This window comes from Alosa sapidissima, chromosome 13, assembly GCF_018492685.1.
Source record: "Alosa sapidissima isolate fAloSap1 chromosome 13, fAloSap1.pri, whole genome shotgun sequence".
Classification (NCBI taxonomy): Eukaryota; Metazoa; Chordata; class Actinopteri; order Clupeiformes; family Clupeidae; genus Alosa; species Alosa sapidissima.
This window is the reverse complement of record NC_055969.1, coordinates 13,482,362-13,506,669: the sequence shown is the minus strand read 5'-3', so window position 1 is coordinate 13,506,669 and position 24,308 is coordinate 13,482,362. Positions and strand designations below refer to the sequence as shown.

The 24,308-nt window shown below is 44.4% G+C and overlaps 1 protein-coding gene across 1 annotated transcript in view; it reads left to right on the top strand.

Moving 5' to 3' along the window:
• The window catches only part of slc12a2 (solute carrier family 12 member 2), a 56,862-nt gene extending 37,181 nt beyond the window's left edge, over positions 1-19,681 (top strand). The window contains exons 15-27 of the mRNA XM_042058675.1: positions 522-621; positions 2,740-2,851; positions 3,897-4,037; positions 4,215-4,321; positions 6,161-6,240; positions 7,072-7,194; positions 8,932-8,979; positions 10,195-10,317; positions 10,632-10,743; positions 13,443-13,529; positions 14,311-14,446; positions 14,961-15,028; positions 16,813-19,681. Of these exons, the coding sequence (XP_041914609.1) occupies positions 522-621; positions 2,740-2,851; positions 3,897-4,037; positions 4,215-4,321; positions 6,161-6,240; positions 7,072-7,194; positions 8,932-8,979; positions 10,195-10,317; positions 10,632-10,743; positions 13,443-13,529; positions 14,311-14,446; positions 14,961-15,028; positions 16,813-16,948 (1,373 nt within the window). The 3' untranslated portion in view covers positions 16,949-19,681. The remainder of the gene's footprint in view (positions 1-521; positions 622-2,739; positions 2,852-3,896; positions 4,038-4,214; positions 4,322-6,160; positions 6,241-7,071; positions 7,195-8,931; positions 8,980-10,194; positions 10,318-10,631; positions 10,744-13,442; positions 13,530-14,310; positions 14,447-14,960; positions 15,029-16,812) is intronic.
• Positions 19,682-24,308: the final 4,627 nt, after the last annotated feature.

Sequence of the window (24,308 nt, the reverse complement as noted above, 5' to 3'; positions counted from 1 at the left end):
CTTTTGGTTACTATGGTGATTTTCACAAGCCCCAGATATGTCTGAGCAGGTGTGTGTGTAGCTCTCAGGCTTATAGCAGCTCTTTAGAAAATGAGGGCCTGTTCTTGTTCGTCTGTGTCTGTGTCTGTGTGTGTGTGTCGTCTTTGCATGCAGAAGAGCAGCCGGGGCCCTGCTGGCCTTTCAGGTCAGAACCCAGCTGAGGCCACAGATGCTGAGAACTCCCATGCGGTCAATCTGCTGGCCTTTTAAAAGCGAGGCTGCATGTGTGTGTAGGAAGGACAGAGAGTCTGTGTGGTCCCAGAGGGTTTCCAGGCTGTTCAGACACATGCAAGCATTCTCATTTATGCATGTGAACACACACACATACACCACACACACACGGATGGACAAACACCCTCATGTCCTGGCTTTGCAGTGCCGCTGAGATGGCACGTGATTGGTTCAGGCACCCAGCTCACCGCCTATGGCTTGAAAGTGTGGGGTCCTGATGGGGTCCTAATCCGCTGTGCTCTCTCCCGTAGATGTCAACTGGGGATCCTCCACCCAGGCGCTGACCTACCACCAGGCCCTGACCCACAGCCTGCAGCTCTGTGGAGTGGCCGACCACGTCAAGACCTACAGGTGCGCCAACAAACTACGACCCACTCCACTTAGACACTCTTGGTTTTTCTCTTTCTCTCTCTCTCTCTCTCTCTCTCTCTCTCTCTCTCTCTGCCAGCAACATTAAAAAACACTCACTACCGAGTTTTACAGTTTCTTACACCCAACACTGCAGGCTGGTTAACTTTGCCCTGTTGCAACATATTACAACAGTATGGTTTCTGGTATCCATGGCTGTAGATGGAACCTTATTAGCAATTCATGACAACTAATGAAGCTATTTAGCAACACTGTGAATACCTAGTTTTTGTCAGTGCCAGGGGTAGCTCTTGCAGAGCTGAACCTGTGATCTATGGGGATGTCTGTGCCACGAGCCATGCCTCTCTCTCAGTGCCTGAGCCAGTTCTGTCAGGAGATGCTCCAGAGATGCTCCCTTCAGACCCTCCACCTCAATTAAAAACTCGGCAGACACGCTGCTTCCACAAACCCATTAAGGTTGTTTGCAAATCTCACTACAGCTCAGCTGGGAGATATTGGGAATATATCAGCTTGAGATGCAGAGTATATTCAAATAGGAGTCAGTCTCTTAAGTGTAAAATTGTTCCTCCACGTTTCTCTTGTTTGTCTAAAGACAAAATATTATTTGATAACTGTAGCTATTCAGTGTCGATTGGTATAGTGATGGGGAATTTGTGGACTAATTTGAGGCTTATAAATGGCCGCTGTGACCTTCACAATGGCTTTTGTCCCTAGTGAGGTTATTTATATTAGGCATGCGATTTTTTGAATGCTGTGTGCATGTGCTTGTTCTCGTGGCGGCATTTTGATCAGCATGAGAATGAGTCGAGTCAGATTTCCTGTAACGAATGCTGCTGCAGGGTGATTGGCAGAGGCAGGTAAGGTTGCCGCGGCGAACATCAGAGGATGGAGGGATGGGTAGGGAGGAAGGGTTGGAGAAGGTGGTGGAGTGAAGGTGCGCTGCAAAGAGAGTCTTCATAGCTTGACGGCTCCCAAAGTGCATTGCATAACAAAACACCTGAGACAGCTCTGTGCATATCAGCCACAGCAAAGGCCCCTCTGCCCTCTCTTTCTCTCTCTCTCTCTCTCTCTCTGACTGACTGTTTTTCTTCCTGTCTTTCTTTTTCTCTCTCTCTCACTCCCCCTCTCGCTCCCTTCTTCAGATTGCCCTTTAAAATGTAGATCCAGAGTGTTTTTTTTACTATCCAGAACAATAAAGACACCGTAAACAACAGATGCAAAAAAAATGTTGAAACGGGTGTAATTATCTGTGCTGGAAGCTGGGAAATTGAATGGTGTGTGTGTGATTGGTGTCTAAGAGATTATGCATGAGCTGTAATTAGGCCCATCATGTGCCCTGCCCAAGACATGATGGAATTGCCTGGATCTTGCTGTGTGTGTGTGTGTGTGTGTGTGTGTGTGTGTGTGTGTGTGTGTGACCCGTGTTGTAGTCACACGGTGCACTTCCAGGGTAGCAATGTTTCTTTTTTTTCTGCACAAAGCAGCCCGCAGAGAAACCTAAAGTAATCTCATTAAGGTTCCCATTTTTCCATAACGCCACAAATATGTGTGAAATAGTTCATTGTCTCTCTAGTCCGAATAGAGTGGAAGAAAACCGAGAAAAGTTTGACCATGCCGTGCCCCCGGTGCAGTGTTGCCACGGCAACAAACCCCCGTTCCGGGATTAGGGGTGGGTCTGACGGCGTCTTCGGGAATCACACTACTGTCCTTTCGCTCAGCCGTAATCCTCCCTGGCCGCTTAGCATAGTTGCTTTGATGTGGGCCGCTCTGCACCTTCACGCTTGAAGTCCCTTGGGGAACAGAAGACGAGTGCTGAAGGTCAGGGGGAGAGACTGCAGGCTGCATGGACCATCTACTGTATCTGCTCCTGTTGGACACATTCCTTTAGTTATTGGCAGGTGTACTGTGTGTTTGTTACGATGGATGGTTTGTCTGAAATGGGCATAAAGTTTAAGGTCTACTTCGCCTTTGCAGCACCTGGAAGAAAGCAGAATTGTTGTATAACTACACAATAAATGTCTTAACACTTGCCTGCCTTTCTTTCTTTCTTTCTTTCTTTCTTTCTTTCTTTCTTTCTTTCTTTCTCTCCTCCTCTCTTAGACCTCAGTGCCTGGTGATGACCGGTGCCCCTAACGCTCGGCCAGCTCTGCTCAACCTGGTGCATGCCTTCACCAAGAACGTGGGCCTGATGGTCTGCGGACATGTCCGTATTGTAAGTACCCTTCCGATTACTCTGCACTGCTAACCACACGCATTTTCACCAACATCTAACCACATTTCGGGATTAGCGTCTGGTAAGTGGAAAGCTTTTTCAGGTCAGAACCCACTACATTGACTTCCAGAGTTCTCAAACCACATTTCATTTGCCATGCTACCAGCACTTGCCAACACTCGCCCGCACTTGATGGCATCAATAAAAATCTATTAACACATGTTTGACTGTTGACCAATCGGGAGTTGTCATTACCCCTCTCTCTCGTTTACCGTTAAAAACCCATTTTGGTTGAGTGGCACTCCCACGTGCCCGGGAAGTGTGCTTTCGCATCGAACAATTGTTCCTCTATTAGTGGCGAATATAAAATAAATAACTCTGAGCGAGCCCTTTACCTGGAACCGTAAAATTTCCAGTCCATTATGAGGACGTAGGGGACCGAGGGATGATGTAATTGCTCCTGCTCGTGCTTGTGCCACATTGTAAATGAAAGACAGCGTTTTATGAACTGCCCTCCCCTCCTCTCCCCTTCCAGCCTCCAAGCAGTAGCCAAAGCCCAGGAAGGCCCGTGGTAATCAAACCCACACGGGCTCGGCCCAGGCAGTTCCGCAAGGCTCCCAGTAGACCCGGTCCACTGGACCCACTGGAGCAAGGCCCTCTCTCCGTGTTGGCCACAGGCATGCATATTCCATTACTGAGCAAGGGAGAGAGAAAGAGAGAGAAGGAAAGTGTGAGGGCATGTTGGTTAGAAGGGAGGAAGATTGGGAAATAGAAGGACTGACTGAAGGAGGAGAAGATTAGTTTTCCTGGCGGGCTGGAGAGCTCTTTTTTTCCCTTTTTGCCTCTGGTTTTCCTATAGCTTTGTGTGTGTGTGTGTGTGTGTGTGTGTGTGTGTGCCACCATGTTGCGTGGCAGCACTGACTGGTGCACAGATCTGTTGCTATCAGTGGGGCTTTGTTTGCACACGTCTTCCTAGCGGAGAGATGGTATTAGTCATTGTCTGTCTCCAATGTTTGTTTATCATTTTTCTTTTCAAATCCCACAGAGCAACCGCAAGCCCAACTTCAAAGAGCTAAACAATGACCTGGTGCGCTACCAGCGCTGGCTCCTCAACAACAGCTCCAAAGCTTTCTACACACCTGTACTGGCTGAGGACCTGAGACAAGGCACACAGTATCTGCTGCAGGTGTGTGTCTGTGTCTGTGTGTGTGCTGTAGTGTTCTTGTTCCTGAGATTTTTGGTTTGTGCCTTGGGCTATTAAAGGAGCTTTTGTGCTTTTGCTGAATAGTAGGCTGGAAAGGATTTTAATATAGGAACAGAAATGTCCAGTTCTTGGATAAAACTTTGTGTGTGTCTCTCTCAGGCGGTTGGACTGGGTCGGCTCAAGCCCAACACCCTGGTGATTGGCTTCAAGAACGACTGGAGGGAGGGAGACCTGAAGGATGTGGAAACCTACGTCAACCTCATCCAGTAAGACACACACACACACACACACACACACACACACACACACACACACACTCACACCCTCAGATACATTGAAATACACACATGCTTAATTACAAATATATATGCATACACACACACTCATTAACTAAACGGTAATCAATCAAGCAGACCACCTTTAGCACATCACGGCTGACACTCGCGATGTTGTCGCACAATCGGCACGGCGCTGGCCTTTAAGCAATTTTCTGTGAAGGGCAAGCAGTCATTAAAGCAACGCCCATCGCCTTCATCTTCTGAAAGCCTCTCCGCTGACTCACAATGTGACGTCATGTGCGGCTTTCGACAGCAAGCTGTTCCTGGCACAAACGTGCGTGGAGACTCGCATTAGGGGTGTTCTAATCAGGATACGTTTGAGGGCTCGTGTCTCGTGTTTTTACATAAGTGCCCAGAGACCAAAGGAATGTCTATCTTTTGTTATGTTAATTAACTTGCGTTTAGGTTTTGTTATGTTAGTGGTGTGTCAACAACATTTGGCTCTGAAGACTTTCAGATGTAAACGGTCACAGGTCTTTGTATTCTATAAGAGATTACTATGGTCCGCGCGCTCTTGAAGGGTATGGTTCTAATGTGGTCGCATGCCAAAGAAGTTTTTAAGCTAATGTGACCCTTTAGATGTGGACTCCATTATGCTGTTGTACTCCGCTAGAGAGGTCTAGAGATCAGGGCCTTAGTTCCCGTTACTGAACGCAGGATGTCGACACCTTTGGTCTAAAAGCCATGGATTTAATGGCTATACCGGGTCGACTATTGCGTCTTGGCATCAGTGCGGGAGTCCTTAGATGTCTCGTGACAACGTAGTAATGATGTTTAAAATAAGTCATAGTTTGTTATTTAGAACATTCCTTTTTCATGTGTTGGGTACCACACAGTTTAGTCTGAGCGATGCTGAATAGCAACATGTTATTTCCCCAAATAAAAGCCTTAAGTCTTGACATGACTCATGTACAAGATACATATTTTTTTATATTTCTGTTTTCTGATATCAGTAGCCAAGCAGTTGATGATATTGTGCATCTACAAAAGCTGATTATTAAATAGCAGAAGATCAATACTCGGAGACTGTCACAATACAGAATTTGGCAAAATGCTCCAGTAGTAGTTGTAGTACGCGCTATTGATTTGTGTGCTGCGTCCTTCCCTCCTGGGGTCACTGGATATCACACTGTAAATGCTAAACCACAGCACTGGGAAGGCTAAAAATAAATGGAGAAAAAGACCTTATGACCTCACATATTAGACCCATTGGCTTCACTATTTCCTCTTTTGAGTTTTGCTGTGGATGAACTCCCCTAGTTGGGTGAATCACCACCAGACTTAAGGATATATTTGGACCTGACTGACGCTATGCTTGCTATCCTTAGTCTGATGATGTACTAGTAGCAACTTTTTTGTTGTTATTTTTTGGTCATAGTGTCATAGTAAGTGGTGTTATAGTGTCAGATTTATTGTTTTATAAAAGGCTTAACATTTGGCCACAAAACTTTTTTCCCACAGGCCTCCATTTCTCATGACCTTTTGGCCAAAAGGCCGCTTGTCAAACAATAATGCTCTCCTTGTCTGAAGTGGCTAGCTTTGTTGTTGACAAGCCACATGTGAAGGGTAGGGTGGTCTGTGGAAGCATCTGTTTGTTTGGCTGTTTACAGTTCAACAATTTACCGGAACATTCCGTCTGCATATTTGATGTGGGGTGGGGAACCGTCCAGCGTTAATGCAGCGTGATGTGCGCAGACGGCGAAGCTTCCGCTCGTGGCATGATCCTAGTGCAGGGAAGTGACTGTTGCTCTGTTTGTGTGTTCCCAGCGATGCCTTTGACTTGCAGTACGGCGCAGTCATCCTGAGGCTGAAAGAAGGCCTGGACATCTCCCATATTCAAGGACAAGGTACTCCCTCTCTGTCCAGTCTTGGACGATATTTAGGTTGTGGGTAGTACATACAGTACCATGTTTTCTTCCACTTTTTTAAATCATATTCAGCAGTTTTGAATATATGCCCTTGTGTCAGTATACCTAAGATTTCTATGTAAGCTTTATCAGGAAGCAGTCAGGCAGCTAGGTCAGGGTAGCCAAATCTGACATGAATCAAATATTTTTTATAACACTCTTCTGTAAATCACTCCAGAACACCTTGCCTTAAGCATTTATATAATCTAGTTCTGTTTACTCTCCTGAACCTTATTATTAACTCCTTAAAGGGATTCTATTTACCTCATAAATAGAGCTTGGTACTGTTTTGGAAAAGTGTTTATGCTTGTTTTTGGGTAATCATTGGCGTTAAGTATTTAAGAGGTGGTCAACTCATCCCCTGAGAGGGTTTCTGCAGCTGAGACGGAGAGTGCAACTCTACTTCGTCTTTGGGTGAATTCCTCTCAATGGAACAATCGGGCCAAAGTGGCTAAATAGGATATTTATGTGAACAGAGTCTACCTTTCTTGGGGCTAAATTCTGCCTCTGTTCCTCCCAGGAATAGCACAGATTTAGTTTTGGAGCCAGCTGAGCTTTTTTGTGTTTAGGTGAGACCAATTGTTGTGTTTCTGCAATGTTCTCAAAGTGTAGAATAGAACCTTGTTTTATTTTTGCCAAAGCAGATTCTACCAAGAAATGTGAACTGTGGTTGAGTTGTTTGTGTTCAGACGGAAATAGACACTTATGGTAAATAGGAGAGGTACTGAAGTTGCATTCCCCCTTTTCTTCCTTTTCTTCCTTTTCTCATAGACGATACTTCAGTGATGAAGGATATGGTAGTATCCATCGACATGAGCAAAGACTCGGACGGCGACTCCTCCAAGCTCTCCTCCAAAGCCACCAGCGTTCAAAACAGCCCCGCCGTCCAGAAAGGTTTGTCACTCTCGTACCTCTTTTTATTGCCTTTAAATTCCCCACTCTTTAGGAGGGGGGAGACGGTCACAAGATGTTGTGGGTGTCGCAGGCACCCAGGCTATGCATGAACATGTTAGACATCAACTGAGTGTGCATTTGTAGAAGTCTTCGTGCTTGCATACTGTGCTGATATGTTTTCAGTAGGTCAACTGACCAAAGTGTAAATGAAGTGTAAAGCTAAGACCCTTTAAGCTTGGCCGGATTGCGAAAGACGGACGTTACCCAGTATGTGAAAGCGGATGATGGGGGTCAGAAAGGCGTCTCTGAAAGCCACACTGTTATCCAAAGGCCACATCTGAGGTGACCCTCCTAAAGCGCGTAGAGGAAGTCACTGCTGACCATGTGATCGCTAGAGCTCCCTCAGGACCAGCTCGCCTCGTCACAAACCTCCTCCCCTACACACACACACACACACACACACACACACACACACACACTTATGTATACACACATAAACAAACAAACATACACACGCGCACACACATTCGCGTACACGTGGCCTTATTAGAGTCAGCGCATCTGTGTGTGTTTACATGTTTGTGTGTCGGGTCATAGAGTAGCATCCCTCATTCAGGAAAAAAGAGCAAACAAACAGAGCGCTGGTTCCCACACTCTTGGACACCCAGGCCTAGGAGCAGCTTCACAGAGCTGCCCCGAACTGCACGTCTGCGGCCCATCCTCGCCTCCCGACGAACGACTTCCTCCCCGACACAACGAGCACCACCGTCCCAGCCCGATGTAGGGGTCGACTCAAACATTCTTTCTTGGGATGAATAAGCAGGGCCTTTCTCATGAGTTCAGCTAAGGAGGCTAACGAAATCCATATGACTGTCAATAGATGGTTGTCACTGGGTTTTAGCCTCAGGTTTAATTTGGCAAGTCCCTGTGCTGTTTTTGTGGGATTTTATTTTATTTTTTTCCATTGGGACTGCAGGCGTCCATTGCCAAATGAAAGGAACAACAAATTTCGAAGATTAATGTCATATGGCTAATCCGCTTAAGCATAATCGGCCGTTAATACGGGAATCTGTCGTTTTCGGAAATGGGTGGTTAATGTAGAGTTGAGTGTTTCTCTCATTTTTCAAACCGTCTGCCCCCCACCCCCCGTGTTCCGTTAAAAACGGAAGCGTTGGAGAGTTAAGACTGGGGTTGTACAGTAGGTCAATCCTCTGGTCACTACATACCATTGTGTCCTTCTAGAAAGCCAATGATTGAGAAACTTTAACTTAGACCACTCACTTCCTCGTGGACTTAACTGGGATTGGGAAACTCAGGTGTGTGTGTGTGTGTGTGTGTGTGCCAGTGAGGGCCATTGTTTGGAACTTCTAGCTGCCTTTGCAGTTCCACGACCCCCTAACGCTGGTGGATGGTATCAGCTGGCCTGGCTCACCTGCTGGTAGTGTGTGGAGGGCTCGTCCCAGAGACCATCCTCTCCCCTGGGGAGGACTCCACTTCATCTCTCCTTTGCTTTTCTGTCTCTCTGTTTGACTCCACTAGTGGTGGAGAGGTTGAGGGCAAAGTTTCTTTTCGTTTTTCGGACCTCTGCTCAAATTGCATTCCCAGAACAGACGCTTCATTGTACCTCACTGTTGTTGACGCATGTGTTTTCCATCACTGCGGCAGAGAATGTTAACCCCCCTCCTTTTTTTTTCTTCTTCTTTTTCTTTTTTTGTCTCTATTTCAACCTTCTTCCAGATGATGATGACGACGGCAAAGCCCCTACCCAGCCCCTGTTGAAAAAAGGCAGGCAGTCCACCTTGTGGTTCATCTCACCTTTCAGTTTTTATACTCACTCACTCACTCACTCTCTCACTCTCTCTGTCACTCTCTCACTCACTCTGTATCTTCTCCTTTCTCTGCATCAATCTCTCCATTTATGACTCCTCTATCTATCTATCTATCTATCATCTATCTATCTATCTATCTATCTATCTGTCTATCTGTCTGTCTGTCCATCTTCCTCACTTTCTTGTTCTATCTCCATCTGGCTTTTTATCGATTCCACTTTCCCCCGTCACCCCTCTGTACTACTGTAGTTCTATGTAGTCTGCTCTGGTTGACCTTACTGTATAACTGTGTAATCTTTTCCTCTATGGAATAACTGCTCTCTTTCTCTCTCTAGTGTATCTAGTCCTCTTTACACTGGCCATCTTCTTCAGTTTCCTGCCGCTGCTGTTAGTGTGTTTGCTCTCGCACACACACACTGTATAAGTGTGTGTGTGTGTGTGTGTTTGCTTGGCCTTACTGTGGGAATCTACTCCCTTTCTGGTGTGTGAATAGCGTGTGTGTGTGTGTGTGTGTGTGTGTGTGTGTGTTTGTGTTTAGTGTGTGTGTTTTCAGTTTGTGCCTTCTCTTAATCTTCTCTCTTCCTCCTGCACTCCTATGAGAGAAGACCACTTCCCTTTTCCTTTTTCTCTGGGTCTCTGCTTTCCTGTCGTAGCCTCATGCCCTCTGAGGACTAGGCTGCTTGTCACTGCTGTCGTCAGTCTCTCTCTTTTTCTCTCATCCTCTCTCGCTCCCTCTCTTCTCTCCCTCCCTTCCTCTCTCTCTCTGCCTCTCTTCTCTAATGCACACCCTGTTGTGCAAAGCAGTACTCTGTCTGCGCTTTCAATTCCACTCGATTTGAATAATGTAACTGCTGAACAAGCAAACTGTCAAGCAAGAAATAGACATCCCTTATTGTCTTGTTACCGTCAAACAGCTTGGCTCTCTCTGCTCTCTTTCTTGTTCCCCTTGTCCGATTGTTTTTCTTTTATTGTTTCTCTCTCTCTCTCTCTCTCTCTCTCTCTCTCTCTCTCTCTCTCTCTCTCTCTCTCTCTTCTCCAGATGCATTAGATGCATCCCTTAGGCTGTGTAATAGCTAACAAATAATATTTTCTTTCTCAATTTTTGTACCTTATTTCTACTGTTGCATTGTCTGGGTTGTTAACGTCGATGTGTGCTTGTGCCCGTGTCCAGACAAGAAGAGCCCGACCATGCCTCTGAACATGGCTGATCAGAAACTGCTGGAGGCAAGTCAGCAGTTCCAGAAGAAGCAGGGCAAAGGCACCGTGGATGTGTGGTGGCTGTTCGACGATGGTGGTGAGTCTCTCTCGCTCACACACACACACAGAAACAGAAAGAGAGAGGGAAACAAACAGACAGACACACACAATCTCTCTCTCTCTCTCTCCTCTCCTCTCTCTCTAATGTTTGTAAGTGTGAGCACATCCCCTACTGACCACACAGTTGAGATCTTGATACTCACAATTGAGGAAGTAATGGACGACTTCAGTGTTGACATTCAGATAAGTGTACCAAAAGAGGAACTTCTATAAAGGTCTGTGGTCACACACCCACTTTCTCTCTCTCTCTCACTCTCTCTCTCTCTCTCTCTTTCTCTTTCTTTTCCTCAGGTCTCACCCTGCTCATCCCATACCTGCTGACCAATAAGAAGAAGTGGAAGGACTGCAAAATTCGTGTCTTCATCGGCGGCAAGATTAACCGCATCGACCACGACCGCAGAGCGTGAGTGTCCTTGCTTCACTCAGAATTCACATCCAGACCACATTTATTGGCACGACCAATACACACACGTCACACACACATGCACGCACATCCGCCTCATCCAAGCATTTAGAGAAGCACATGAGACAGACAGTGCACGATAACACAACAACACTTTAGGCAAGACTGGCATCAGTCCTCCTCTATGCTCATACCAACCAGAGAATACCCTATAGTGTGGGTAGTACCCAGGGTGCCCTGAAGAGCTATGTTTCTCTCTAAGATGTTGGCATGGCAACTTGCAGACATTTGGAAGGCCTTGGTGAACATGGCAAGCGTGTGGTATGATTTCTGCTCCAGAGATGTTCGCCTTTTGTTCCAGTGTTTTAGGAAGTCTGTGGTACTTAACACAGTCAGCTTAAGTCTGGCCCTCCTCTTTAGTTTTGTACACCAGGCTCTCCCGCCCCCCCCAACCCCACCCCACACTCTTTGGTGCCTCAGAGGAAAGGAAGAGAGGAAAGAGGAAATTAATCTCACTATCTCTCTTTTTACGTCTTACATTTGCTGCCTCACTCTGCTTCTCTCTTCCTGCTTTTACTCTCTTGTTATCTCCTTTTTGCCTAAGAAGGGTAGACTTTGTTCTCGCTCTCTCTCTCAAGGTCCAATTCAAATAGGGCTTTGCTGACTGAGCTCTCAAACCATTTCATACATGGTAAAAAAAAAAAGAATCAGAACCAAAACAAAATGCAAATGCAACGACAAGAAAGATTAGATTGTCTGTCTCTCTCTCTCTCTCTCTCTCTCTCTCTCTCTCTCTCTCTCTCTCTCTCTCTCTCTCTCTCTCTCTCTCTCTCTCTCTCTCTCTCTCTCTCTCTCTCTCTCTCTCTCTCTCTCTCATCCTCCATCATGAGTGCTTAGTCAGGGCTGTGGCCTGAGCGGGATTTAATCTGCTGCTTCTGCGCGTGCGCTCTGTATTAATACGCCACATCTTGTCCTTTTATATATTTATTTCCCCAACACAGACGCTTGATCCGTCACCTCAATCTGCTCATTGGTGTCAGAAGAACCCCACACATACACACACACACACACACACACTCACTCCACCCACTCCACCCCCACCCTCTGCCCCGCCACACACACACACACGTGTGAAGCTCTGCACCACGTGGCCACTATTGTCCGACACAAATGTCTGCCTTTGTCCTCAGCAGCTGCCAGCCCGTCCGCCTGCCTGCCTCGCTTGTTCGCTCACTGGCTTTTGTGGCTAAATTTAGCCCCCAGCACCAGCACCAAGGCTCAGCACAGGCTCATATCACCCCACTGCTGCTTTTCAGGAGAGAGAAAAATACACTCCTGCTGTTTCTCCGAGCTGAGCTGAGCTCCCCTCTATGCTACTATGCAGAGAATCTGGCCCTGCAATTAACAGACATTTGCCAAATCGGCTTGCATAAAAGCATCATCCAAAATAAAGATAAAGATACTATGGAGCTCCTTGACTTTGAACCGCTGATATCGCAACAGTTCTTAAATTCAAAATTAAAATGGCATTCCACTGCAGTGGATTCGTCGTAACCCTGTTCTCAAGGGAGTTTGAGTACAGAGGTCGTGCCCTTGGTGTTGTGATAATTGCAGCACCTCATGTTTTTTTTAAGGGTGTTAAATGTTCTGAACCACTGACCTCAGAACAGGTTTCAGATGTAGCACCACTGCACTGTAATCTCCCCAACAGCACCTGTTTTGGTTGGTGAATAGCCCGTTGAATCACTTGACCTCAGGACAGTTTTCAAATATAATCCTGTCGTACTACGCTGCCTCCAACAGCATCTGTGTTTATGTCATGAGTGTCCTGAATCCCTGATCTGAGGACCGTATTTAGACCGTATCCTCTGCTTTTGTGCCACCTGCAGTCGCCTGAGTCACTGACCTCAGGACAGTTTTCTATCACCAGCCTTTCCTCAGAGATGCCTGCCTGTGTGTGAGTGATGAAGCGAGTGTTCTTTGTTCCACAAGGTCTTGCGTCACTCTTGAAGATTGACGTGATCTGTAACCTTAATTCACTCTGTGCCTTGCTCCTAGTTCAAGGAGCAATCTCTCTCTCTCTCTCTCTCTCTCTCTCTGTCTCTCTCTCTCTCTGTTTCTGTCTCTGTCTATCTCACACACACTCTCTGTCTATCTCACACACACTCTCTCTCACTCTCTCCGACTCTATCACTCTCTTCGACCCTGGTGGGGATTTGGACCGAGATGCAAAGACTGACACTGGCTCCACCAACAGCTGTTGCTGAGGCTGTTTTTGTTCTTGCGTTGTCGTCCCTTTGAAGAAAAGTGCTAGGGGAAATTACCTTTATGCGTCTCTTTGTCTCCCACACAGTTGCTGTCTCTCTCTCTCTGGCACACACACATGCGCGCGCACACACACACACACACACAGAGACTCATACACTCAACTTGTAGCTGAATTTATTTGTGTCATTTTTTGATCCAAATCTCCTGTGCCTCATGAGATTCACCTGTTTCCTCAGAGCTGATGAAGGAAAGAGGGGAAAAAAAGAAAACAATAGCATGAAGGCAGCTTCTAGAGCCAGTTTTTTTACAGACAGCCACAGAACAGTTCTCTTTGTTCTCCCAGCAGAGGTGTTTTATGGCTGCCATTGGTTATATATTTATTTATAACATTTTCTCTCTGCTCTTTTCTCTTCTGATTTCCTCCACTACAGGATGGCTACACTTCTCAGCAAGTTCAGGATAGACTTCTCCGACATCAACGTCCTCGGCGATATCAACACCAAGCCCAAGTCGGAGAAGTGAGTGAGAGAGAGCAGTCTGATGTCAGACTGGCCCGCACGAACCCCCTTCACACACACACACACACACACACACACACACACACCGCTCGCCTTGCCTCCCTGAATGCTGCCACGAGGCGATAAAAGCTTTTCTGCACCTCCCCAGAGTGGCCTTTGATGTCGGCGAGTAACGCCACCACTAGTCCTAATGACGACTCGGCCTCTTAGAAGGTCTACGTGTTTGCTCCAGCACTTAGTCTCGTATTGACGATGATGATGATGATGATGATGTCGACGACGATGATTATGTTGATGATGTTAATGGACCTTAATGAACAGCAGACGTCTTTTTCACAGAGCAATAGTAATTGAACATGTTTTTTTGTTGCTTTGAGGTTTTCTAAATTGGCATTAGTCATGCATTGTCTAATAGCTTGTGGTGTTGCTTCACTGGCTCCTTGAATACTTGATGAGAGTCTGAGGTCTTGATTAGCGTGGTACAGCACTGGGCTCCCATGGTAAAACTGTACCCACAAGACCTGGGGCAATGTGTCAATCAGGAAACTATCAGTAAATATGTATCTCAACTAAACAGAATTTCAAAGCAGTGAATGGAAATATCACTAATTCATTTACATTTATACTTATACATGTAACAAAGCAAAATTTGGCATAGGTAGGCTATACATTTTATTAGTGTGTGTTTGTGTGTGCTCCCCGCAGTCTGCCTGTTGTATTTAGGAAGCATAGCTGTAGAGGTTTAATGTGTGTGTGTGTGTGTGTGCGTGCGCGTGCGCAGTGTGGCTGCCTTCGCCAATCTGGTTGAGCCGTATCGACTGAAGGAGGACGACATGGAGCAGGAGGCGGCCGAGAAACTCAAGGCCGAGGAGCCCTGGAGGATCACAGACAACGAGCTGGAGCTGTACAAGGCCAAGGTCAGTCTCTCGCACACCACCACCATTGCTCGCTCTGTCTGTCTGGCTGTCGGTGTATCTCTGCCTTTCTTTCTCCATCTCATCTTCTCCTACTCACTCCCTGAAGGACTCTCCCACACAGCCACAGACATAGATTCACATTCACTCTCTCTCTCTCACCACATCTTCTCTCCCCCATACCTCTCTTTCTATCTATCTATCTCCCTCCTTTCACCTCTCTCTCTCTCTCTCTCCCTCCCTCTCTCTCCCTCCCTCTATGTATCTCCTTAACCCCTCTCTCATACACACCCTCTCTATCTATGTAAACATTTGAGAAGCTTGCATACTCAGCACTCCATATTAAACCAGCTGACCTATTCCAGAGAGAAGCTGTTTGTTTCTGTCTCTGTCTCTGCAATTAACAGGGAGGAGGGGGGGGGGGGGGGGGGGGTGTTTATCGTCCTGTAACTCAACACTCGTCATCTCGCTCTGACCCGTGCACCTCTACCCCACCCTCCATTTTTTCACCCAACAGAGCAATCGGCAGATAAGGCTGAATGAACTGCTGAAGGAGCACTCAAGCACAGCAAACCTCATTGTCATGTGAGTACTTCTGAAACTTTAAGCGTGAATAATGTTGGCTGTCTGTGTCTGTCTCTGTCTGTCTGTCTGTCGGTCTGTCTCTGTGTCTTATTCTGTGTCTGTGTGTGTGTGTCTGTATGTGTATTTACCAAGTGTGTGTTGGTAGACTCTCTGCTCTCAATAAATACCATCAGCGTCTCTGACCTACTGGCTCTCAAGCGAACGGTGGGGCTACTCTTTCCGCTAATAGCACGTGAGCCTGTGTAAGCGAATTAGCTGCACGCGAGGGTGTAAAGTGATACAGTAGCACAGGCCTCTAGGGCCTTGGCATCCACCACAACTCGTCCACCGCCATCTTGGTTCCCGCAGCTGAAATGCAAGTTGCCCTTGCGCAGAACGTCATTTCCCTGTGCTCAGGAAACATCTTGTGAAATCCACTTTGCCTCATGCGCAGTTCTAACATCCGTGGTTAGTCTGCAGAGTAGGAGGCCATTTAGACCTTGTTGAGGCTACATAGCCCCAGAGGCTGACGTGACAGACAGTGGGCGACAGATAGAACACGGAAAAAAGGCAAAAGCTCTTGGGTATTAAGGGAGGCGGAATAGTGTGTATTGGATCTTGGCTCCAGCATGCCGGCCGAAGCGTGTGTGTGTGTGTGTGTGCCTGTGTGTCTATGTCTGTGTGAGCTTCATTTAATTGCCTGTCACTGTAACCGCTGGTACAGGCTGAGTCATGCAAGTGGCCCCCTGTTGGAGTTGTCCGGGCTCTGTCTGGAATAAAACAATTAAAACAGACTGCGGAGCACAACACCGCAGATGCTCTTTCCCAGCACCGCATGGAGGGGGAGGGGGGAGGGGGGGGGGGGGGGTGTAGTATCTCTATTTCCCAGAATTCTCATTAGGATGTGTGGCTTTTTTCTTCTTCCTCCTTTTTGTGCATTTTAAAACAGATGTCTTTCAAATGGACTCTGGTTGATTTAGTCTCTGTGCACAAAGGAAATATTATGCCAGCGGTTGAGTGGTGCACTCGTGTGAATGGGTGCTTTTGAACCGCCACGCAAACAATGGAAACCTAGAAGTGCCTGAGCCGTGAGGTGCAGAATCGCCTAGCGTGAGCAGAGACCTCGTGGATTTGATGTTATATATTATAATAATATAATACGAAAGCCGAGTACAGCGGCTTTCGTGCATAAAAAAGAGGAATCTGCAGGATTGGAACCATCTCTCTTTTTTCTAAAGAAGTGATAAAGGGTGAGACATCCCCTTGTCTTTTACCCACAATGCTCGACCAGAGCTCAGGACCCAGGAGCCTCCTTACATAACTTTGGCTAAATTCGGGGCTCATGATGTAACCTTGGCAGTTCTACCGGTCGGTGTTGCAGGATGCCAGCTGTGGAAAAAAGAAACCCAGCCAGAAAGTCACTGATGTGAATGTTTGTGTTTGTTTGCTTGTTTGTTTGACATGTTTATGTGAATTTATGCAGCATTGCAATTAGATCATTGTGATGTCACCTTTGGCCATTTTGCTGAAGCCATTTGACAGACTTCTTTATTCCATTGCTGTTTGAAGGGGGAAAATGTGCGTTGGGTGGGTGTTTTTAAAGTTGAAACGGGACATGGTGCCATTTCATTCTGAATTTATGAGAGAAATGTGTGCTTTATGTCATGTTTGTGTGAGGAATTGATCCTTGGACTTTGGTCTTTCTAAAGGTAATTTCCTGAGGCTTTGCCCTTGCGTGTACCCTAATCTTACCTTCTTCTGTCTGTGTGTGTGTGTGTGTGTGTGTGTGTGTGTGTGTCCCACAGGAGCATGCCCCTGGCTAGGAAAGGGGCCGTGTCCAGTGGTCTGTATATGGCCTGGCTGGAGACTCTGTCCAAGGACCTCCCTCCCATGCTGCTGGTGCGTGGCAACCACCAGAGCGTCCTGACCTTCTACTCTTAAGAAGAAAGCACACACACACACACACACACACACACACACACACACACACTACTTCAGGCACGCACACACACCTCCACCCTACCCGCTGTCTTGACCCTTCACAGCTCCTCCTCATCACTCACACACACACACACACACACACTCACAAGACACTCATGGGGATGAAGACGAGCAGCCGGTGGGATGATGTAATGGTGGGAACGACATTAATAATGGTGGTGGTAGGAGAGCGTACCTCTGGGACGCTGGAGGGAGGGAGGGGTGGGGGTGGAGGGAGGGTTGGGGTCCAACTGTCTGGCGTCACTGCAGTTGGCCATCTTGGTTCCCGTGGAAACGCAGGGTACGTTCTGCACCCCTGTTCCATCTTGGTCATGGAAGAGGTGAAGAGAACAATCTTCAAAGGTCAATTTATTTTTAATTTCATTGTTTGTTTTTTTTCTTCATTCTTATTTTTTCTTTATTTGTGTTCTCAAAGAAAGGCACCTGAATATGCAGAGGTCATGCTTGATATTGAATTGTTATTATTCATATGATGATTTGTCATTATTATTTTTAATACTACAACGACAATTTCAATTACCGTCACTGTCACTGTTTCTAAGTTATTTTTCATTTTTTTGCTGCAGTTATCAGCAATAAACACCCTTGTCTCCTTTTGCCTCACATGGAACAAAACCATACAAAATGCTTTTGCAACACCATTAATAGCCTTAAAGACGTGCCTTCCAGTTCAATCAAATTACATTATTATTATTATTATTATGATGAAAAAAACAAACACTTTTTGCCCTTGATTGATAAAAAAAATGTGTAGGCAAATGAGTATTTTTTATTGGGTTTTAATTTGTTTATGTTTTTATTTATTTAGGGTTGTTTTTTTATGCGAGTGGACTTTTGACGTTTCACTTTGACAAAACTGCTCCACTTCTAAGCATAAAAAAAAAGCTTTATTTCTTCTGGTGGGATTTATTTGTGTGCGATTGCCTCTAATTGGTTTTTCTTTTCTGTACTTCATGTAACTTTGGGTCTTCCGCTAGAAGCTGTGATGGGATGAGATTAATGTTCACTGTACAGTGCCCTCCAATACCTTTAGTGATGCTCGAAAAGGAGTTAGCTATCGCTCGGATGGCAGATACCATCCTCTTCCTGCTGTATTGACCTTTGGGATAATGTCCATACCGTAGGACTATTTAAGTATACTGTAGGACTGTTTTGAGTATACTGTAGAGCCTAAAGGCAGTTTTGAAGAGCAATGTTTGTTTTGACGGTATTGTTTTGCCTGTAGAGAAGAGCTGCCATTTGTTTGCTGAAAGAATGGATTGCTGTAGGGCCATCGAAGCTGCTAGCATTATGAGAGGAGTTCCAAAAACAACAACATAAAAAAAAAAAAAGCAAAACAATAAAAAAAAAAGCAAGCAAAGTCTGAAGCCTCCTTTTCAGTGGCCTCCTTGTTAAAACACAACTCCATGAACAAACAGGTGTGTTAGCAAACAAACATGACTTTGCCTTAAAAACATAGAAGTAATGATTGTTTGTGTAACTTGATTCCCCTCATATAAATATATAAGCCATACTGGCTGATTCAATAGCAGGTCAAATGCAAGTTGTAGCTAGTGCAATTAAGTGCATAGGTAGAATGTAATGTCTTTGTACATTATCCCCTCAACACCTGAAACAACATGTAAATATAGTGTACGGTATGAACTAAAATACTACATTTTTAGATTTTGCCCATTGTCAGATTAATAGCATTTCTGCTCAGTGAAGTTTGGTTACAGACATGCACGCTGTGTAGACCACAGGCACACTGGTGGAGGTTGTTGGTCCAAGTCAGGACAACCTAACCAGTGTTTTGTGTCGCGTCGTGTGAAACTGTAAAAGGCGTTTCAGTTCTCTGGTCGAAACTTCGGGCTCTCGAGCCACACATCGCTGTTTTTTATTTATTATTTTGTTTAGTTTTATTTTATTAAAGGTGGTGTTTTTAGCATGGTGGTGTGGTGGGGGTGAGTTGCATTTTTCATGCCACATTTGCAGATTCAAAGATGTCGTGGAGCAGGGTAGAGATGTTGGTCGAAGCTAACATACGAATGTTGCACACAGTGAGCAGCCTCTGAATCCAATGGATACATACCTCTATGCAGGTGAACTGTTGCTGGCGCTTAAAGTAGTTTTTTTCTAATATTATTATTATTATTATTATTATTATTATTATCATTACAGCTCCGCTCACCTTAATATTTTTTTCAACTTTGGAGCTTCTATACCCATACTGTGGGGTTTGTCCTTAACATGGCTTTTTTCTGTCAGCATGTCCAAGTGCCCAGAGGAGTCAAAATCTGTCTTTCCAGGAAGGTTCTCGAAAATGTTTTATTTTTTACCTCAGAGCTCTCTGGTTGGTATGTCACTGAGCTGATTCTCTGGGATGAAAAGCAGCTCAACGACGATACAATCAACTCTTATGTTAGTGTTAACTCTGCCAAACTCCCCTCTTGTGTTGCTGTCGCTCGAGAATGGGTTCTGTCTCTTCATTGCTCCGTGTTGTGTAACTGTAGTCGGGGAGTGGTGCTCTCCTGGTGTAGTGTTTTATGCTGTACTGGTTGCCCAGGTCAGAGCCGAGGAACTGATTTCTCTTAGTTTTCCTCACCTCGGGTAAGAATGTCCGTGTTACTGTAAGGAAAGGTCAGTCTTTTTGAATGTAAACACTCCTTAGTCACAAAAGATTATTTAAAAATGGAAAAAAGAAAGAAAAACGCAGTGGCACTGGGTTATTAGCACTAGTTTTCTCTAGTTTTCCATTTTGTTTTGTCTTTCCTTTTTGCAGAGGGCTACTTGTTTCCCTCACAACTTATAGTTCCAGTCACATTTGGCAAACCCAGTTCAGTGCAATGCGTGTTACTATTTTGACCTCTTTTTGTTTTGTCCAGTCTCTTTGTCTATATGGGTAACTTACACAGTTGCACCCTATCAATTCATGTTCCTTAGCTAACAAAATAAAATACAAATATGCCATGTGATTTTTAAAACTAGTGTCTGAATGAGTATAGTCATATTTATAGTCACTATATATTCTAGTGTTTCAAATAAAGATGTACTTTGAAGTATGTGCACAAGCATGTAGTTACATTCTGTCTATAAAAATATATATATATAAAAATATATAAATAATCTGTGGGGATTTGTAAAGATTCTTTTTCAAATTCCTGATGGTACAATCTATCAAAGATTTTCTGTGTGTTGCTGTATACTGTATAGCACTCAAGAACATCCTCCCCACAAAATAGCAACAGATCAAGTGTAACCTGTTTAAATTATATATATATATATATATATATATATATATATATAAACACACATACATAAAGACAATTGGGAGAGGACATTTTTCTTTTGTTTTTGGAGATGTCGATGTAAACATGCTACGGTTATGTGTCACAACCAAATACTGTGTGTGTGTATGTGTGCATTTTTCATTGATTGTAGATACACTTGATTGAGGAGATGATGCAGACGGAGTGGGTGGGGTGCGTGTCTGCCCGTCATTCGGGCGGAGGGGAGACATGGGGCCGGGGCAAGCCACAAACGACGTCTGCGTGCTTGTCACTTTTTCTACCACTTCCCTATCAACCCTGCTCTCCAATCCTCCACTCTCTCATCTCCTCCTCAAGCTTCCATTTGTAGCCAAAGCAACCCCCCCCCCACACATACACACATTTACCCCTCAATCTTCCCAATGCCATCCCAGTCTGTGTCAGTCTTGGCAAAGAATGATAAATAACAGTGGAATTGTTAAGTTAAATAAGCAATGGACAACCTCATAACTCTTTTTAACTCTCCTCCCTAGCCCCCTCCCCTCCACCTCCAGTTCACACTGCAACTCTTAACTAACTTGTAAATAACTTCTAGTCTAACCAGAGTAAATTAAGGGAGTGGAATCGCTTAATGACAAATTAATATGGAGAAACAAATATTTATTTTAGTTTAGACTTCTCCAAGTTTTTATTATAATTTTTTTTTCTCTCGTATGTTTTCCTTGTTCTCTTTTTTGTTTGAAATTTAAATTGCATGTTGATTTTTCGTTTTGATCTTTCTCTCTCTCTAGTCCCTGTGCATTTCTATCTTTTATATGCCTTTGAAAATAAATCTATGTTGACGAACAGTTAAAAACGATGTCTCTTCCTGAACTACCATACAGATGGATACAATCTGTCAAGCTGGGACAGTAATTTTTTTTGATATACTGTACTGTTAACCGTCACAGATATGCTTTTTCTAACATTTTAACATTTAAAATTCCCAATACTTTGTACATCTTTATTGCAATAAATAAAGAAATCAATCAAAATGAATCCTACCCCTTCCCTGTCTCTGGTGTTTGTCCTTACACATGCTTACATCTCCCCTATCCTATTAAATGGGGCCTGTGTGGCCACTCTCTTCTCCGATGGTTCTCAGAGATTCCTTCTTGTTTTCCTTATACTGCCTGTTTTATCTAGTTCCCATGAAGCAACAGCAGAGGGTATATCTCGACTCCACACTGTTAAGTTCAGGGGGTGGGTAGATATGATCTCACCAAGTTCTCCCCAGGGGACTTTTCCAGGCTAATTGTAATCACACGCTCACACAGGCGCATGCGCTCTCCCTCCCTCCCGCTCACTCACTCATGTATCTGTGGTTACACACAAAATTTAAACTTGAGTTAAGGGTCCTAGAGAGGGTGTGATGATGTGGGTCCTTTCTTCATTGTGTGAGGGGAGCAGTGTGTGTGCGTGCGCGCATGTACGTGTGCAACTCTTAATAGAGCTCATTACTCCTTGGCTCCACAGGTGTTCCCAAACACTGTAATCTGGACTAGAGAACTGCGCTGTGTGTGTGTGCGCGGGCACGCCAGGCTAGATGCCCATTGGATGGTGGCAGAGCCCAGATCTGACTCTCCCGCTCACTATCCTCATTGTTCTACCTCTAGACTGAAGGATCCAAACCATGAGCATATGTCAGAAGGCCTGCCACATGCTTTTTAAAAGGTCACCATTGTATCAAGAAAAGCCTTAACAACTCTGCTAAGACTTCTATGAATGGCAGGAGCTGTGTAAGTGTAATTGGACTTGAGTTTATGATGAATCAGGATAAAAAGTGATGTTTTTCCCAGTTGCTGGGTAAAATTTGGTATTGGTCCAACACCAAGGGAGTGGAACATAAATGACCAAAAATTACCGATATGTTGCAAGCAAAAGGATTGCCACAAAGAGACATCCATGAATATCTGGTAGAACTAAGTGCTAAAATCACCTACATTATTGATTCAGTACCCAGGGATCCAGCATGTACAGTATCTGCCCTGTGCTGCAAGTAACTCTGAGTACAAATGTCTGGCAAAGTGTATAAATATGCAAATGCCTAACACCACTGTGAGGGCATGCATTGTTTTAATGTTTCACAGTTGAGAACAGAAAAAACAATATGAGCCAGGCCTAATCTATCAGTCCTCACAGTCCGACCTATCTAGAGCCTTATGCCGGTTGCACAACCTTTTTTCATTCTTTCTTGTATATCCTAGGATAGTGTCAAAGTCAACTGCTTAAGGATTGCATCACCGTTAAAATCAGGTGCAGAGGCAGACAATGTGGGCAGATAGATCATGATCATGATGATGATCATCTTGCAGACTGCAGTGTACGGGTGTTGGCCCAGCATCTCATCTAGGCATTGAACAACAGTGACACTCTCTGGTTGCCATGAGCACAACCAGGGATTTCTCAAAAGTATGATCGGGAGGTCTCCCAGACAGCAGCTAATCCTGGGTGAAGTGGGGTCAAAGTTTGAACCAAATACCAAACCCAATTTTTAATAAATAAAAGTGGAGACCAGAATTCTAATCTGTCAAATTCAGTGCAGCACGCACAGTCCTAGGGTTAGGGTCCTGGGGGTTGGCTGTCCATTCAGTGGTTGCGCTAAAAGAACTATAGTGTGCCTGTAAATGGGAACCAAAAGTGTAGCTTGGACCAAACTATACAGAATCCCCGGATTAGCATAGTGTTTCAGGGGCACAGGGAAGGAATGATACAATTAGAGGTGGAGCTCAAATATCCACAATCTGAAATTTTAATGAAATCTCTTTTGAACGAAAGTCCACTTTTAAAGGTAATGTCCATGATCCTGGCTAAAGCATGTTGTTCATATTAGAGAAACTTGGCAGGATTAGCTATTATATAGCTAGCTGCATTATGCTATCATGTGGGAAAAGGTAACGATAAAGCACATGGATTTGTTTACAAGCTAGCAAAACGGTTAGCATAAGTTCGGCTTGTAACAATGTGGATGTTACAAGACAAAAAACACAATTTAAAACCTCTTACCAGGACGGTAGTCCCAATGTTGCAAGGTTTTTCCGCTTAGGGACGCTAGGCGGATTTGCCAAATCGTTGCTAGTTCTCCTTTAAGCCCTCAAAGACAAATTAGTTCTACTAAACTGCATTTCACTTAATCCTATTGCAACATTCCATGTGAAGTCAACCAAGGGCCCCAACTACTTTTTTTGTGTGTGGAAGATGAATCAAGATGATGAAAGGTCCTATCATCAGGGAATTATTTAAGTTATAGACATGGGGGGGGGGGGGGGGTCTAATAGTCTATATGGTCTAAAAGTCTCTGGCAAGTGTGTGGGGATCAGACACATCCCCTCAAAAAACAAATCCTAACTGCAAAAAACTCACAAAAAAAGCTCATCCACTGCATATTAAAATGTTTAACTAATAGTTGTCTTCCCACTACAAAACAAACTACTTGTGCATAATGTGGGTGTATAATATTTTCCCTATAAGTGATTAAATAATGTCCCCATGGCTCAACAATTAGGATTTCTTCAACATATTGATTCATTCTTCATTCCACCATTCTACCGAATTCGTGCAAATTCAGAGGTTGAAACATTTTGAAAAAAGTGTCTTTTTTCCCCCAAAACTTTGAATTCACATGCATTGTATAACATCTAAGGTACACATTTCTAATAATTGGACATTTTTATTTCATATTGTCTTTTTATACAGTTTTGGAATGTTTTCCTTCTCCCAAAATGTGTCACTACCGAAACACAATAACAATTAACAAAATAAGAAGTTTTATGATAACCTATCAGGAATTTCTTTACATATACCTTCTAAATATATTTTTTAGAATTTTCTTAAAGCATTTCCATGATTCAACTGAATAATATTTTTAACACAAAATAAAGGATAAAGGTCATTTATGAGATTAATTGCATTTTAAAAACAATATTTCTTTGTAAAACGCATAAAGTTGATCATACCGTTTTCAAATTTAAGGATGTATTACTATAAATATATATTTAACCAAACACCACCAT